This window comes from Dipodomys merriami, unplaced genomic scaffold (assembly GCF_024711535.1).
Source record: "Dipodomys merriami isolate MVZ:Mamm:240054 unplaced genomic scaffold, mDipMer1.0.p SCAF_12, whole genome shotgun sequence".
Lineage (NCBI taxonomy): Eukaryota > Metazoa > Chordata > Mammalia > Rodentia > Heteromyidae > Dipodomys > Dipodomys merriami.
Genome location: NW_027202493.1, coordinates 34,623,511 through 34,641,306, shown reverse-complemented (window position 1 = coordinate 34,641,306; position 17,796 = coordinate 34,623,511). Strand labels below are relative to the sequence as shown.

The following is a 17,796-nucleotide window of genomic DNA, read 5'->3' as shown; positions in this document are numbered from 1 at the left end:
TAAAGGACTGTATCCCAGTCCCTGAGTTCAAGCCCCAGTACTGGTACACACACACACAAAATTGATAAATAAAATTAGATTGCAGCAATGTGGGCACACCTTATGAATATATTAGAAGATACTGAATATGCTAAATTACTGTAGTAGTTTGTATTCTGAATGTAGAAAAACATACTGAAAGCATTGAGGAGAAACAGCACCTAGCAGCTGTTTGTCCACTGGGGACAATATTTTGCCTGGAGCCATAGCTCCCAAAGGATGTGGGAACTACATTATTGTGGATTTTCAGAATTAGCTGGGTGCCAGTGGCTCACACTCATAATCCTAGCTACTTAGGAAGCTAAGATCTGAGGATTACAGTTCAAAGCCAGCCCAGGCAGGAAAGTCCATGCAACTTACCTCCAATAAACCACCAGAAAAATCAGAAGTGGCACTGCGGCTCAGGTGGTAGAGCGCTCACCTTGAGCTGAAGAGCTGAGAGACAGCGCTCAGGCCCAGAGTTCAAGCCCCACAACTGACCAAAAAAAAAAAGGTTTTAAGAATTAAACACAATTAACTTAAAAAAAGATATCTTAGCAGAGTGCCCAACTCATAATAGAAACAAAGCAGGGAGGGGGGAGGTCGGGAAGGGAAGTGAAGGGTAAACAAAGGAGGAGGCTGCAATGCTTGGTAAGAAATGTATGCATTATCCTGCCCATGTAATTGTAGCCCCCCTGTACAGTATGTTCTCAAATAAAATAAAATACAATTAAAAAAAAATAGAAACAAAGCAACAAAAAGTAAGGAAAGCAGCTGAGGCTTAGTTTTTTTAATTACTTCAAAATGTACAAATGAATTTAGTCCAAGAAAATAAGCCACGCAGAGCCTTTTTGTTGTGTGCTATTATTTCACTGTGGACATAATTTTTATACATATAGCTTTTGAAAACGTTTCATATAAAATGTGATGGGTAGATATTCAAATGCCTTATAATTTGATTCAAGTATCAATTGCACATTTAACTAAGCTATCTGTTAGTTCATAACAGATAATTTAGTAGTTTTGTTTAGAGATAAATACTTGGTCCATCTTTTTTTTTTTTTTTGGTCGGTAGTAGGACTTGAACTCTGGGCCTGGGCGCTGTCCCTCAGCTCTTCAGCTCAAGGCGAGCGCTCTACCACTTGAGCTACAGCACCACTTCCGGTTTTCTGGTGGTTTATTGGAGATAGGAGTCTCACGGTCTTTCCTGCCCGGGCTGGCTTTGAACCGCGATTCTCAGATCTCAGCCTCCTGAGTAGCTAGGATTACAGGCGTGAGCCACCGGCGCCCGGCATGGTCCATCTTATTTTCAGCTCAACTGGAAAGTTTACATTAAAATTTTGTTCAAGCCAGGCGTTGGTGGCTCACGCCTATAATCCTAGCTACTCAGGAGACTGAGATCTGAGAATCACAATTCAAAGCCAGCTTGGGTAGGAAAGTCCATTCAAACTAGTCAGAAAACCAGAAGTGGCGCTGTGGTTCAAGTGGTAGAGCGCTAGCCTTGAGCTGAAGAGCTGAGGGACAGCACCCGGCCCAGAGTTCAAGCCCCATGACTGACAAAAAAACAAAATTATGTTCACAATTTTTATTCGTCTTCCCAATTTTAGTCTGAATGAATCATATCTTACTTTTAAAAACATGTTTGTAAACATGTCTTTAACCCCTTTCTGTCTGTCTAGCATCTCTTATAACATATCTAAAATGAAAGTTATTTTTTCTATAGTGGTTTGAGAGAGTAAGATAACTGGAATTAAGTGGTCTAGGTGATTGTTACTTTATCCAGGGGACTTTTTTTGCCTTTATTTTTCAGACTGATCTCACTATATAATTCTTCAAGGATTATAGATATGCTGGGATTACAGGATCAAGCCCTGCTAAAATGAAGTCATTTCATATTTTAAAAAGAAATTGAAATTGGACACTTGTAGCTCACACCTGTAATCCTAGCTACGCAGGAGGCTGAGATTTCAGGACTGATATTCCAAGGCAGCCCAGATAGGAAAGGCTGTGAGACCAGGAACGTTGAGTAAGTGTTCTTGCAAGTGTTCACTCAGCAGTGAAGACAAGCAAAAGGATGGCAACCGTGTCGTGAGAACCACTATTAAGATATATCCCCAGGAGTGTGGCGCCGCGCCTGCTGCTCTGGCAGCTTTAATTGTTACAGCCTGAACAGTCCAAGACTGAGAACTTGGCAGTGGTTACCACCTGATTCTGGCCAAGAGCTGTGAGGAGAAGGAGGTTCTTTTCCAGAAATAAGGAGTACATGAGGGATGTCACAGCACATTTCTTGGCCTTAGCTGGGATAGAGTTGTCCTTCCTCCCCTCCCTTTCCCTTCCTTCCTGTCCTCCCCCCCTTTCCCTTCCTTCCCCCCTCCCTCCCTCCCTTCCTTTCCTTCCTTCCCTCCTTCCTTCCTTCGGTCCCTCCCTCCCTCCCTCCCTCCTTCCTTCCCTCCCTCCCTCCTTCCCTCCCTCCCTCCCTCTCTCCCTTCCTTCCTTCCTTCCTTCCTTCCTTCCTTCCTTCCTTCCTTCCTTCCTTCCTTCCTTCCTTCCTTCCTCCCTTCCTCCCTTCCTTCCTCCCCACCACCTTTTGAATTCAGTTTAGCTACCACAAAGCTATATACCCAGCCCCTGGGGATTGTTGGAGTAATTTAAATGGCAGAGAAACAGATTCCAATTGAGGGAATAGCTTTATCTCTTCACAAATTTCAATAGTTAAATATTCATTTAGTCAATGAATACTTTTCATTTTGTATCAAATTCTACCTAGCTACACTAGGGGGCGTGAGAGATGATATTTCTGCCTTGACACAATGTGTGGTGTAAGAGAGTTGTGGCTAATTAAGTTAGTACTTATTAAAAGAGGAGAGAGGCATAAGTTGCTTTGGGAACACATAGCAGCAGGCTATTTCTTATGTAGTGGGGGCTGTCTGGGAAGCTTCCCCGAGAAGGTAATGTGTATGTGAGATGAGAATGACAACTAAAGCTTATTGAGAAATGAATGGGACAGAGTCATCCCAGCAAAGCAAACAACTCCAGAGAGAGAGAGAGAGAGAGAGAGAGAGAGAGAGAGAGAGAGAGAGAGAGAGAGAGAGAGAGAGAGAGAGAGAGAGAGAGAGAGAGAGAGAGAGAGAGAGAACATACCAGATACTGAAAGAGGCACCAAAAATCAAAACAAAAGCAACAAAAAATATTGTCTTCCAATTTCATGCTTTTGCACATGACAGAATTTATTTATTTATTTTTATTTATTTTGCCAGTCCTGGGGCTTGAATTTAGGGCCTGGGCACTGCCCTTGAACTTTTGCTCAAGGCTAGCACTCTACCACTTGAGCCACAGCGCCACTTCCAGCTTTTTCTGGCTGTGTGGTACTGAGGAACTGAACCCAGGGCTTCATGCATGCTAGGCAAGCACTCCACCACTAAGCCACATTACCAGCCCCATCCACTGTTTTTTAATGGATTAATTATATTCCATCATGTATGAATACTACATTTTCTTTATTCATTAATCTTATAATGCACAGTGGGGTTCATTCCAATCTTGGCGATTTCAAATAGTGCTGCAGTAACTGTGTGAGTGTAGTTGTCATTTTGATCTGGGAATTCCAATTCATCTGATACATGTCCAGTCGCGGGGATGTCAGCTGTCGTGATTGTGCTGGTCATTCACTCCTGCAGTCTGAGCTACTCAGGAGCCTGAGATCTGGAAATCATGGTTGGAAGCCAGCCCAGGCAGAAAAGTCCGTGAGACTTCTATTAACCAGGAAAAAGTTGGAAGTGGAGGTGTGGCTCAAGTGGTGGAGCCTTGAGTAGAAAAAGCTCTAGGCACCGAGTTCAAGCCCAAGTACCAGCATGCACTCATGCACACACACACACACACACACACACACACACACACATCCCTCTGAAAAGTGAGAGAAAGGTAGAGAAAGGATGAAAGAACCAGGAAGAAGGAAGCTATAGTCTTATTTCTATAACATATAACCTTGTGTCTCTAAGTCTCTCTGTGCGTGTTCTCTTCCTTATAGTGAATGTTAAAAATCAAACTTAGGATTTTGCATCTGTGGAATGATCACTTTAAGACTGAGCTTGACACCCAGTCTCCATTCCATCATTTCTCCAGAGTGAGGCACCTACAGTTAGAGGGCAGGAAATTAAGCCCCATCTTTTTAAAGGGAGGAGAAAAATATTTATGCCTTCACCGTGCATCACTGCATGGCATGCTATTGTATATCTCTGTGTTCAGTGATGGTAATTTGAAATCATCCTTGGGATTGTTCACACTGTAAACCAGCAAGCTCTCTGAATGAAGGCCCCTCTCCTTTTTTTTTTTTTAATCACCAGAGAACTGTTAGCTATCTACCAACATTCATGCAATTGTTGGATATGGGTCAATGTGTTCACTGTGTTTGGGGGTAGAGTTAGTTTCTGGATTGATGATTATGGAGGTAAATCTAACAGAGTTTGTGGGAACTTACATATGTCTTTAGAAAGGTCCAGAAGTGATGTTAAAAAGAAGAAGCCATCTCTTCTATTTCTTTCATGTGCATCTAGTTGTTTAAAGTGGGGCCTGTGTTCTGCGTTTAACCACGGATACACAAACACAGCAGACTACAAGATCTTTATCCAGCAATCAAAATGGATAACTGCATAATTGTCTGTGAAGCCACAAGCAAGTAATACATGCTCTAGTAAAGTGGGGACAGTTGGGTCTACACCTAAAATAGCCCAGCAATGGGAAGACTAAGTTTGAGTCAAGTTCCTTTGATCCGAGGCCCTGTATGTATGAGCAAGCACTACCACCCAGCAGATGTGTAGGAATTTATTCCAAAAAAAGGAAAATTTCCAGCATCCTAGCATTTTAGATTTGAAAGAGATGGGTCATTACTTCTCACAAGTATCTTTGAGAACCAAATATTAAAAAAAACACAAATGGCCAATTTTCTTGTTAACCCCTAGAATCTTGTTAATACCAGAAACTCACTTTAGATCTGATGAATTGTTGATGTGTGAAAAACCTACACATTTTATAAATTTCCCAAAGGATTCTGTTCCTTCCAAGTGCAACAGAGAAAGAATTAAGAGAATAAATTAGAGGATGAATAATTTAATCTAGAATTTGTATTTTATAGGTTAGGGAAACAAACATTTAAGATAGAGCTCCTTTTACATGCCCCCCCCCTTTCTCTCTGTCTTTGGTCAGTTTTGGAGCTTGAACTCAGGGCCTGTGAGCTATCCCTGAGCTTTTTTGCTTAAGGCTAGCACTCTGCAACTTTGAGCAACAGTGCCACTTTGGCCTTTTGGGGGTAGTTTCTTGTAGATAAGAGTCTCCTGTCTGGGCTGGTTTCAAACTGCTGTCCTCAGATCTCAGTCTCCTGAGTAGCTAGGATTACAGGCACTAGCCACTCACTCCTGGTTCATTAATTTTTTAAATTAAAACTTGGGTTTTAATCTTACCTATTAAAAATGGTGGTTAAAAAAAACAGAAATGAAGTAAACCCTGCAATCCATAAAATTGACATTTTGAAGATAAAAGATAAGAAAAATTAAAGCCCTGGTTTAAGGAGACACACAGCTCAGGCCCAACAGAGAATTTTGGTGGAAGTATGGTGTGTGTGTGTGTGTGTGTGTGTGTGTGTGTGTGTGTAGTTACTCCTCAGTGTACCCCACCTAGCCACAAATGAGTGTGGTTGCTTTAAATGGCCAACATGCAAATCTTAAACTTGCACTTTTGAAGTCATTGGTTTTAGCTACTCTATTTTTCTTCCCTTTGGTTTCCAAGCTTGCACAAGGGGGTATGATTTTAGAAGTATAATTATAACTCTGGTTTCAAACTTGCAGACCAAACAGATCAGAGGCAGGTCAGAGTAGAAAAAATATGGGCTAATGTTGGTTCTTCCTGCATGAACAAGGAGCACAGTGCAGCTGGGTACAAAGCAGAAGCTTTAGGCTGATCTGAGGAATGTAGACAGACTTGAAGCTCAGCCTTTCAGTAGTACTTACCAACCACGTCCTGATTTACTTATTACTTTCTTGAGATGGGGTCCATTCCCCAGTCTAAACTGACCTTGAACTTGGGTAGCCTTCCCTGCAAACCTCCTGAGTGCTGGGATTACAGTCATGTTCCACCACACTTGGTTTCATGTTCCTATTTTTTGATTCAATAACATCATTTACATAAGCATTTTTATTTAATGAAAGTGCATTATGAGACAGGTGGGAAAGGAGAAAGCTTAAGGAAAAAAATGTCTAAAGAACATGAAAAATTACCAAGGTGCTGCCCAATTTTTCTTCTTGGTTGCAATACCCAGTGGGTTACTTATTTACTTACTCATGTGCTGCTCTTCACCTTTCTAGAGTAACAGCTGCTCCAGATGTTACTCCAAGTTTTACCTATATATCTATATCCTGCCTAAGGCTGAACATTGAAAGTTGTAAATAATTTTTATGTATTTACAATAGCACTGTGAGAGGAATCTATAAGGAGATTTCATCTTTTTTTTTTTTTTAGGAGATTTAATCTTAACATAAATAAATCCTTGGTGCAACACGCCAGAGGAGTTGTGTAATTCTCCCAGGTGAAGAAGGTTCCTGTCGACACTGCCAGTGTCCACCCCTCCCCCCCTCGCCCCAGGTCCAGTAATGGGTATAAATACAATAAGACAGCATTTGTGTTCCATGTCTAAATCGAAGCTCACAAGCTTCGGATTTCTAGCCAGACCTTAATGCAAATGAACCCCAAGCCTCGGGTGTGTGTTTGGGCTAGGGATGGAGGGGGTGCATGAGAGAGAGAGAGAGAGAGAGAGAGAGAGAGAGAGAGAGAGAGAGAGAGAGAGAGAGAGAGAGAGAGAGAGAGAGAGAGAGAGAGAGAGAGAGAGAGAACATCGCTGCGAAGATTTCCTTTCTACAGGCTTGTTTTCCCATTTCTAGAACATTCTCCACTTCTTGGTCGCCTCCAGATGCAATCCCCGGTGGCCTTGGATCAGATGTTACTTTAAAAGGCTCCACCAGCCAAGGATTTACGCACCCAGCTGGTTATTTTTGTGCGCCCGCGGTGTCACGGGTCAGGGTTCCTGTGCCTGACAGCCTGGTTCCGGAGCCGCGGGCCCCGAGCTGTCCGTGTCACCTGCATCGCCGCCCGGGATCGGAGCCCGCCGCCGCCCGCGCCCCCTCTCTCCCCCGCGCGCCCGCCCCGCCGCCCGCCCCCCTCGCGCCGTGGTTGGTGCGGCCGCTGCCCGGGCGGGGCGGCGCGTGGAGCCGCGCGCACAGCCGCTGCGCCCCGGCTGGGTCCTGAGCGCGGCCCCCGCGCGCCGCTGACATCCATTCCGCCGGGGACGCCGAGGCGAGCGGAGGCCGCTGCGCAGCCCGGAGCCCCGGGGACGGACAAAAAGAGGCCCGGCGGTCGCGGGGAGGCCCGGACGCGGCGATGGGCGCGCGCGGAGGCCGGGCGCTGCTGGCGCTGTGCGCGGCCCTGGCGGCCTGCGGGTGGCTGGTCGGGGCCGCGGCCCAGGAGCCCGGAGCGGCGGCGGGCGCGCGGCGGCGCCGGCGGCTGCAGAAGGAGGACGGCCTCTCGTTCGAGTACCACCGCTACCCCGAGCTGCGCGAGGCGCTCGTGGCCGTGTGGCTGCAGTGCACCGCCGTCAGCCGCATCTACACGGTGGGGCGCAGCTTCGAGGGCCGCGAGCTCCTGGTCCTCGAGCTGTCCGACCACCCCGGGGTCCACGAGCCTGGTAAGGGCGCCGACACCCCTCGCCATCCTGCGCCCCCCGCCCCTGCCCTCCCTCCCCGCCCTTCCCCTGCCTTCCCCTCTCCATCTTCCCATCCGATCCCTGCCCACCCTTCCCTCCCCATCCCTCCAGTCCGATCACCCCCTACCGGGTCCCCTGCCCTCCCTCCCCACCTTTCCTCTGCCCTCCCCTCTCCATCTCTCCCGTCCTACCACTCCCTCCCCATCCCTCCCCTCCGATCACTCCCCTCCCTTCCCTTCCCCTCCTCTTCTCTCCCCTCCCTTCCCCATCCCCACCAGCCTGGAAGCGCCACGGAGGGGGCGCAGTGTTGGGGCCAGTGTGTGTGTGTGTGTGTGTGTGTGTGCGTGCGTGCAAGGGGCGTCGGGTAGCAGGGGGAAGGGGGCCGGAAAAGGGGGAGACCCCAACCTAGCGCGTGCCCCCTGCCCACCCCAGCCCCCGCGCCGCCCTTGGGAGGGGTGGCGCCGGGCCGGAGGGGAGCCCGGGAAGGCGGGGGCGCGCACGGGCGCTGCAGTGTCCCGCACCGGTGTGTGTGCGCGCGCGTGTGACAGGGGCGGGAGGGGGGGGGAGGGCGGTCGGCCTTCCCTGCAGACCGGAGAGATGAGGTGCGGCAGGAAACCAAGGAGGCACGTTCAGCATTTTTTCTAATTTCCGAACAATCAATATGTGGGGCCCTGTGGGCTCGGAGAACCCACCTCTACCTGTGCGTGTGCGCGCGCGCGCGCGCGCGTGTGTGTGTGTATGTATGTATGTATGTATGTATGTATGTATGTATGTATATGCGCGCGCATGCGCGTGGATGGTTGGGAACCCGGAGGGCGCTGCGGGCCGGCCCGGCCGCCTCCTCCCCGCGTCCCCCCCACCCGCGTTCCCACGCTGAAACCGCACGCGGGCCTTTCCAAGGAAAAGGGTTCCCCCATGTGTTTCGGGATGGCCGGGTTTGATGCCAAACGATGTTCCCACAAGCCCATCTTCCTTCTTCCCCGTCTAGCACGGACGTGAGTGGGTTCACTAAGCACTAAGGAGGAGATTCTGTGAGGTGCGCTTAGGGCCTTTGTTGGGGGGCGGGCGGGAGTCCAGGGGCGATGGTTCCGGTCTTAGTAAAGGACAGGCCTGATAAAGGTAAAGCTTCTGCTAACCGTTATTTTGGGTAGAAATATCAGCATCCAATGCCCAGTTGTTTCAAGGCAAAGAAAGCAAGAAAAATAAGCTGGAAGTTTTCCATGTAAGGCTAGAATAATAGCTCTTCTTATGTGTCTTTTCTCCGTTTCCTTTCTTGTTTTCCTTGTGCTGAGAATGGATCCAGGCTATGTCAAGACAGGCAAGCTGCTGCTACCCAGTCATGTCCTCAGATCCCAGATGTGTGTGCACACGTGCTTGTACTGAGACTTGAACTCAGGGCTACTAGCTCCCAGCTGGTGCCTTACCTCTTGAACCATGCCTCCAGTTCTAGCTTTTGCAGATCAATTGGAAGCGAGAGTCTCCTGGATTTGTCTGCCCATTTTGGCATCAATCCATGATCCTTAGATCTCAGTCTCCTGTGTAAGCTGGGATTACAGGAGTAATTATGGAACAAGGTTTTGAGAATGAAAACCACGGAGCCTTTGGTTTGAGAATGTGACATGGAGAGGTCAACAAGGTTTGTGGATCTCTCATAGACTGCTGGCTAGCCCTCTGCAGTTGGGTGCCTGAAGCACCCAGTAGAGATAGGGTACCAGCAGGCCTAGATATACATTATAGAAAAAGGTTCAACAGATATTATGGGGAAAATGGATCCGTTAATAACTGGGCAACACAGTAACAATAAATATTTAAAAAATGTTTATATGCATACATTTAATCCATATTACAAAGATAAACCCAGAAATGACAACTTGTACTTTACAATTCCTTGATAAATAAGGCAGTTTGAGGTTCAGGTATTGCTAATAGAGACTATATTTTAGAAAGGAAAATATACTCTTAAGAACCAACACTACAAAAACTGCTTAGTTCATTTTCCCCCTCCAGCACCTTTCATGAGCAGATAGGGAAGCTAGATGCATTCAGACTGCTAGTAAATGTGGAGGTATGAATAGTATGTAAGTTTGATAGTACTTGTACAAATTAATGTTAGTCAGGTGCTCCACCTCTATCCCAGCCCCTGATGAACTAACTTTATAGAAAGTTTTAGAAAAAAAGCTAATTTCCAAGGATTCTGTTAGAGTAGAAAGCCTCTAATGTAATGATCTCTCCTTGAGTGCTAAGCTTTAAGGAAGATGTCTTGGTTAGATTAGCACTTTATAGATGGGTGTTGATACCCTACCTCTTTCTGATCTGAAAGAAGTGATTTTTTTTTTTACAAGTTTGTTTGGAACAAACTTGTCTCTTGAAAATGATTCTCCTCAGATAGTCAACATTTGAGTTCATCAACAAAGGAAAGGAAATCTCAAATTAATTTGTGAGGAATAGATATTCTGTGATGGTACCGTAGGAATCAACTTGATTTTTTACTAGCTGAAATACAAGAAAAGAAACCTCTACTAATTTATGGCTAAATGAGGGAGTGCAAATTCCTAAACCATTAACAAGAGTCAAGATTCATTTGTTTAAAACCCGAATTCTTTTATGTCTAGCTCAGAATTGCATTGGGAAGGGCATAAGAATTAAGATGAAATGTTATCTTAAACCCATTCTTAAGAGCATGGATTTTTCTCTGGAATGATTATTTTGGACCTATTCCTCTCAAATCTGTAAAAATTGAAAGTGTATGAATGCCAGTAAGCATTTGCCAAACACTGTGACTACATGTGAGATACTGCTGCTTAAGGTTTCTGTCCAACTTGGAAAAAAGAGAAATAGTGGCTAGATTCTTTGTCTGATGCAGGTTCCTGACAGATTAGTATGTATTAATATGGACTGATTACACCCAGGTAGCACCTTTCTGTTTGTGAGGGTGGATGGTAGCTTCTGGAGAAGAAACTAGATCAAACCACACATGGTCAAGAGCTAATTTTAGACTGAAGGAGTCAACACAGCATTGGACAAAAGGTATGCTTTTCTTTGACTAGTGATTGCGTGATGGAAGATATGAGAGAGGCAACTGGCCTCTAACGTTGGCTTCCGAGGAGGGTCAGCAACGCCCTCAATGGTTTACATAAGGGACGGAGTCCTGATTTTCATGTTCACTTCCTGTGAGAAATACATTAGGAAATACTAAGCTGTTCCACAAAGGATGACATTTTAATCCAGTTTGCCCCAAAGAATATGCAACAGAATGTTGATTTAGCATGGTTTGATAGATATTAGGAAACCAAGGGTCCACAGGCTAATATCTTGTAAAGTTGACCAGACTCATTGATAAGCTAATATCCCCTTCAAGTCTCCTAAGTTAGATATGCCTAGTATGGATTGTCCAATCTTCTTTCATGGGGCATTCCTTCCTTTAAAGAAATAGCTTTTTCTCTCTCTTGGAACTCCTTTCTGGAGAAATCTAGCAGTAGCCAATTGTTCACTTTTTATCATATTCTTTCAGGATTCATTTGGCAATTTCCTTGCAGAGATCCTCCTACAGAAAGTTTATCAGGAGGGGGGGGAAATATCCCCCTTACTTTTTTGTTGCCTATAAACAACTAGCTTAGTGATAGGTAATGTATGGTTTATGATATGTTTACTGAAATGAGAGTGTGATTTTGCAACAATGAGGCACAGCAGAAATAACTTTGATCAGACAGATTGCAATAGGAGACCAGAGCATCCCAACCCTTCCATTGGTTGGTGGATTCATGCTCTGGATATCTCTTTACCTCTTCCCCATCTGTGAAAGGAAATGACTTTCAATACAGGTCTCTCCCAGGGATGCTTTGTATAGAAAAGAATTTCATGGAGTTGTGTGTGTCTAGTTGCTATGAAGACAGGTCAGTGTACAGCCACTTCAGTTGCTGTGGTGAGAGATGTTTTGATGGCTTTGCATTCACGGAGAGCAGTGTGTGTGTGTGTGTGTGTGTGTGTGTGTGTGTGTGTGTGTGTGTGTGTGTGTGTGTGTGTGTGTGTGTGTGTGTGTGTGTGTGTGTGTGTGTGTTGGGAGGAGGGCTTGGCCCATCTTCATAGGAGATCTGCAGTCCTCTTCTAGGACGGCTCAGGCCTCTAAGACAGCTCTGAAGAGTTTCTCCATCTCTACAAGTGATTGTGCTTCATTGATTTAAAAGATGTGGGACATTCCTGCTTTTCTTCAGTTTGACATTATATGTTATTTCACTCAATGGGAGTGAAATGTTTAGTGCTATTTGAGAATATCTTTATGGCTTGTTCTTTCAGGTGACTAAATGAATCTAGGTCAAAGCCAACATTGCTCTGGGCAATGTGACTTGTTTTCCTAAAGAATTTATGATGGCATTGCTTAGATTCTTGCTAAGTTTTCTTTTAGTCTTGGCAGAAGTAAAAATCTTGGAAACCCCTCCCTCTACCTGCCTGCCTGACCTTTTTCTCCTTCCTTCAGTTCCTCCCTTTCTCCTTTCCCCTCCCTCCTTCCCTCTTTTCTTTTCCTTTCTGCTCCCTCTCTCCTCTTCTCTCTTCCTTTCCCTTCCTCTCCCTTCCCTTCCTTCTCTCACTTTTTCTTTCTTCCCTCCTTCATTCCCTCTTTCCTTTCTCCCTTGCTCCTTTCTTCCATTTTCCCTCCCCCCTTCCTCTTTCCCTTTCCTACCTCCCCTCTCCTCCCTCTCCTCCCTCTCCTCCCTTCTTCCCTTCCTTCCTCCTTCCCTTCCTTCTTGCTGTGGATGGAGTCTGGGGTCTTGGGCATGCTTAGATAAGAGTCCCATCATCAGCCTTTGGTATTATATAGCTCACACTGGATTTGAACTTGCTATGTAGCCCAGATTGGCTTCCAGTTTGAGATTACAGAATCAGGCATGCTCCTGTATGAAAATGACTATCACCATCTGAGAAAGGATGCTATTTTTCTTTCTTGCTTTGGATTTCCCAATCATACCCTTGAAAGAGCAAACATAAAGATAATAACTATAAGCAGAACTGGTGGAAATGTGAGAGGCCCCTTTTTGTGTTTTAGGTGCTGCGTTGGGTGGATGCCTGGCATTAGAGAACATTGGTCCTAGTGCAATAGTTTCATTTGCCCCAAATTGTCACATTGTTCAGTGCAGAAGTTTTCTGGAGGAAAGTCATGGCGGCAACACTGTAAATGCCAGCCTAGTTCTCTGTCAGCAGGATGGGAATAAAGTCCACATACTTGTAGAAACCGCATTCACTTGGCAAAATGGATAGGACCCTTACAGAGCTCACACAAAGAGAAGGTAGCTTGTTAAATGCAGTTTTTAAAAAGTCAAACTCACTTTTTGAAGAATGCACCTGAACTATAGGTAGATGATATTGTATTGGTATATAGTTAATAATGCTAGAAAGATATATATATATATATATATATATATATATATATAGAGAGAGAGAGAGAGAGAGAGAGAGAGAGAGAGAGAGAATACACACACACACAGACACACACAGACACACACACACACACACTGAAATACCATGTACATATGAAGACTTTGTTTAGCTTTTGATGATGGCAAGATGATTGTGAATGCAGAAGACATCTTTTTTTTTCTTTTTTTGCTGGTTCTGGGACTTGAACTCACTATTATTGAACTTTTGTGCTCCAAGGAAGGTTTGGAGAGACTATTGAATACTAATTAATGTGGCCCCAGATTTTCTTTTCTTTCTCCTTTTGGCTGCATCCTTTGCTGTGGGTATTAAGAAAGAAAAGTGGTCTGAATGGTCATTGGGAGGTTTTATTTTTTGTCTGATAAACTTGGTTCAAAACCCACTGGATGTGTGCACATACATTTCCCATCAAGCATTTTTCCTAGCCCTCTCTGTAGATATTCTCCAGTTTGGTCTTGAGCTAATAGCATTTCTGTATCTATCCCCCACAGAGATTTAGATGACATTTATCTTTATAGGAACTCGATGCAGGTAGTTTGATTTTGTGGAAGAAAACTGAGGGGCTGGGAATAGGATCCAGTGGCCGCATGTCAGCCAGGCAGGGCAGGTTCAATCCCCAGCGGTGCAGAACAAAGAATGCACAAGGAACACACAGTTTCCTTCCTTTTCAAAGATCTTGTCACAAAAATGCTCAGAAATGATAGTTTAGTAAGCATTTTAAGAATAGTTACACCCTAGGGAAGACAGATAATATATTTGTTTTTCCAAGGGCTTACTTTTTAACAAGTTGAATGGAGTTGAGCAGGAACACTGAGTCTTACAATCAGACTTTGGCTAAGTCTATACGATCTTTATCAAGCAGGGACAGAAAGTTACCAGCTCCATAAACCATCCCAGTGACTTCTGTGTATCTCCTTCGCACTCCTCCATTTACTTCTGACAGAAATCAGAGTTGTGAAAGGAGGCTTCAGACTTGTGCTTGTTAACTGAGTCACAAGATCATTGCTTGTGCTGGGGTTTCCTTCTCTCTGGAAACTCATTTTCTCTCCCCTTTCTTAGCCCAACATACCAAAAGTACAAGAAGGTTGGGCTGACTTGTAGTTATTTATAAACTAAATTTTCTGTATTTATCTGGTAAATAAACATTAGAATGCTACTAAAATAATAAATGGGTGAGCTCACACATTTAATATAAATGATTTAAATTTAGGACAGTGTGTGTGTATGTATGGGGGGGGGTAGTTATGTGGTACTGGGGACCAAACCCATGGATTTGCACATTCAAGGTAAGTGCTCTACACTAAGCTACATCCTCAAGGCCTTAGTTTGTTTGAAACAACTTCATTATGTACTGCAGGCTTGTCTTGATCTCCCTATGTAGTCTAGGCTGGCTTCAAATTTAGGCTCTTTCTGCATCTACCTGAGTGCTAAGATTACAGGCATCTGCTACCATGTCTAGGTGGAAATGTTTTAAAATAATGTAATCAATTGAATTGCATATGTCAGTTTACAGTGAGTATAGAATCTACTAGGTTTGTAAGTAGATTAAGATTTGTGAATGAGACTTAACTGCTCCAAGAACAATTAGGATTTTGAATTTAAAATTTGTAACCTCAGTAAGATGAATATTGATTTTTTAAAAATCAAAATAAGTTACATCTTTCTGTGAATCATACAAGTCATGCCACGGGGCATACATGTAACACTAGTTTCTGCATGTAATGGCCAACAGCTTTTTTTTCTTAAATTGGGAGGGAGAAGTCTTTTTCTTTTGAGAGAATTTTTGCTGCTGCTTTTTTTTTTTTTTTTTTTTTTTTAGGTCGTGGGGCCTGAACTCTGGGCCTGGGCGCTGTCCCTCAGCTCTTCAGCTCAAGGCTAGCGCTCTACCACTTGAGCCACAGTGCCACTTGTGGCTTTTTCTGCTTGTGTGGTGCTGAGGAATCGAACCCAGGGCCTCAATCCAGCCCCTGCTGCTTCTTTTTTTTAAAATAAGAAATAACTTTTTAAAATCTTTAAGTACAAAGGGATTTCAATTCTGCACATCAGTTTGTGAGTGTAATGCCTTTTGATCAGTGTCACCATTCATCATTCTCACCAACTCTCCCAACCCCACTGATCCCCTCCATCTTCCTAGTTCCAGGATCACACGTGTTCACTGAGCATTGTGATTGTGTTCTCCCACACTTACTCTCTGCTTTTGTCTATCCCCCTCTTCGTGAGCTCCCCCCTCCCCGCACGCCTCAATACCAGCTTCCTGGTTTTCATTTTGTAAGATTTTAAGTTAGTTGTTAGTTATATTGTAAGCAAGATGCACCGCTGGAATTCTCCCCTGCATTTACCATATTTTGCTACATCTTGTTTGCAAGTGCATGATCTGTAAAAAAAAAACTTTGGAAGTGTTGAACATGTGCAAAATACCTGACAAAATGCCTCCTGCTGTGTGCTAATGTCGAGAAAGAGTGCATAAGCCTTCCCAGATTAGCTTTCTTCATATTAGAATAGTCTCTGAGTTCCATGTTGCTTGTAAAGTTCTTTTCAGAGTAACACAATGGATCTTCAGTTCCAGTGTTCCACTGTCCAGCCAAGCATCTGGATTAATAGAGATGGATATTTTCACCAGTTATTTTCAGTTTCACTGTATATCTCAAACTCACTACAGTTTCTAATTTGCTATCTACTGAGAAGTACGGACTGAGCTAGAGATATTAAGAGCTTGTATTAAATTTACTCACTCACATCTGCGTTGGTAGATTGTGGGCTGAGGACAGCTGTAGGCTTTGCTCTAGCAGTTAAATCCATGAACTATGTGATGGTGTTTTTGTGTTTTTGTTTGATGCTGGTCCTGGGGCCTAGGTGCTGTCCCTGAGCACTTTACCACTTGAGCCATAGCTCCACTTCTTAAATGAATGCATAAAAGGGTATTTTTCCTCAGCAAATCACTGGACAAATGTAATGAGTTTATGGACTCTATAAAGACAGTGTTGTAAGGAGAACATTCATTCCTCCAGCAACATTTCCAGCAGGCCAAACAGACTCTTATTTTATACCATGCCACATTTTCCATGAGGTGTCAGTTTTTAGACCAGGGTAAAAATGTTTTATTATCACAAGGCTCCACTCACAGCTTGTAGCTATAAATCACCCAAATGCGAGCAGATCACTAAGAAATAATAAAGACGTTCATTCACCAGACATTTTGAAATATTAGATAGAAATGCTCTCAAACCTGTTCCCATTTGAAAATTACATTCTTGGGTAGCAGGAGTAACTTAGCAACGCACTGTCCCTTTCATTTCTTAATGTGTTCTTAATTTATAGCTCAAATGGGCTTATGTAACTATAATAGTGAAGTGCCTACTGTAGGAGTGACACTCAGAAAATGGAACATATATTGCAAATGATAGCAACAAGTAACAGTGTTTCTTTTTAGTAAGTAGTATGATGGTATTAAAATTTATTTTACAAGGACTTGAGAAAGGGGGAGAGAGATCGTCAAGGTCTTTCAGAAGGAAATGGAAATTAAGTAGTATTTAAAAGATGAAGGAAATCTTGAAAGTAGGACAGAGAACTTCATTCTTTGCTAGTTAAATTAGAGTAGTATTTGAAAGATGAAGGAAATCTTGAAACTAGGACAGAAAAACCTCATTCTTTGCTAGCTAAAGTGGGGCCTCTGGTGGCTCATGCCTGCAATCTTAGCTATTCAAGAGGCTGAGATCTGAGGATTATGGTTTTAAGCCAGCCCAAGCAGAGAAGTCCACAGGACTCTTATTTCCAGTGAACAACCAAAAAGCTGGAAGTGGAACTGCAGCTCAAGTGCCAGCCTTGAGCAAAAAAGCTCAGGGACAGGCTCTGAATTCAAGTCCCAGGACACTCTCCCCCCCCCCCATGTACACACATGCATGCGCGCGCACGCGCGCGCGTGCACACACACACACAATTGTTCATTGCTTGTGTATTTTTCTTCACCGAGTCCAGTGTAACTTCAGTACCTATTGTACACAATAACTTCATTCTGTTAACACGAGAGTTTCATCTTGTTAGAAAAGATAGTTTTGGAGCCATTGTCTTTGAGGTCTTTTCCCCTCAGGATAATAAAGTTCTTTGGGATAAAATGTATGCCATATTAAATTGATCAGTATTCTAGAATTATGCAATTATAAGCATAGTATAGTAGGTGTATGGTATATTTTATTATAACAAAACAATTGATTACCAATGTTATTCCCTGGGTGACTACTATTCAACACTTTTTACTAAGTCCAGAAGTGAAAGATGTTAGATAGCTTTGCTTTAGTAGTTCAATATAGTTCAATTAGTACTGTGTTTGAACTATGCAATTAAAACGTATGCTGGGGTTGGGCATAGGCCCAGATACTCTGAAGGCTGAATCAGGAAGATTGGTTGAATCTATGAGTTCAAGTCCAGCCTGGGCAAGAGAGCAAGACCCTGTCTCAAAACCAAATTAAACCAAAATGGAAGCAATAGTTCAAACAACATAGAAAAAAATGGCATAGATGAGCTCCTAAAGGAGAATTCAGCTGCAGCTGGGCTCCCTGAATTGGCATCTGTTCTAGAACATTCATTGAGCTGCATTTCTCTAA

The 17,796-nt window shown here is 43.9% G+C and overlaps 1 protein-coding gene across 1 annotated transcript in view; it reads left to right on the top strand.

The window, feature by feature from the left end:
* The first annotated feature begins 7,337 nt into the window (after window positions 1-7,337).
* Cpe (carboxypeptidase E) overlaps window positions 7,338-17,796 on the top strand; it is a 70,264-nt gene continuing 59,805 nt past the window's right edge. Inside the window, exon 1 of the mRNA XM_070016522.1 lies at window positions 7,338-7,747. Coding sequence (XP_069872623.1) covers window positions 7,444-7,747 — 304 coding nt within the window. The 5' untranslated portion in view covers window positions 7,338-7,443. The remainder of the gene's footprint in view (window positions 7,748-17,796) is intronic.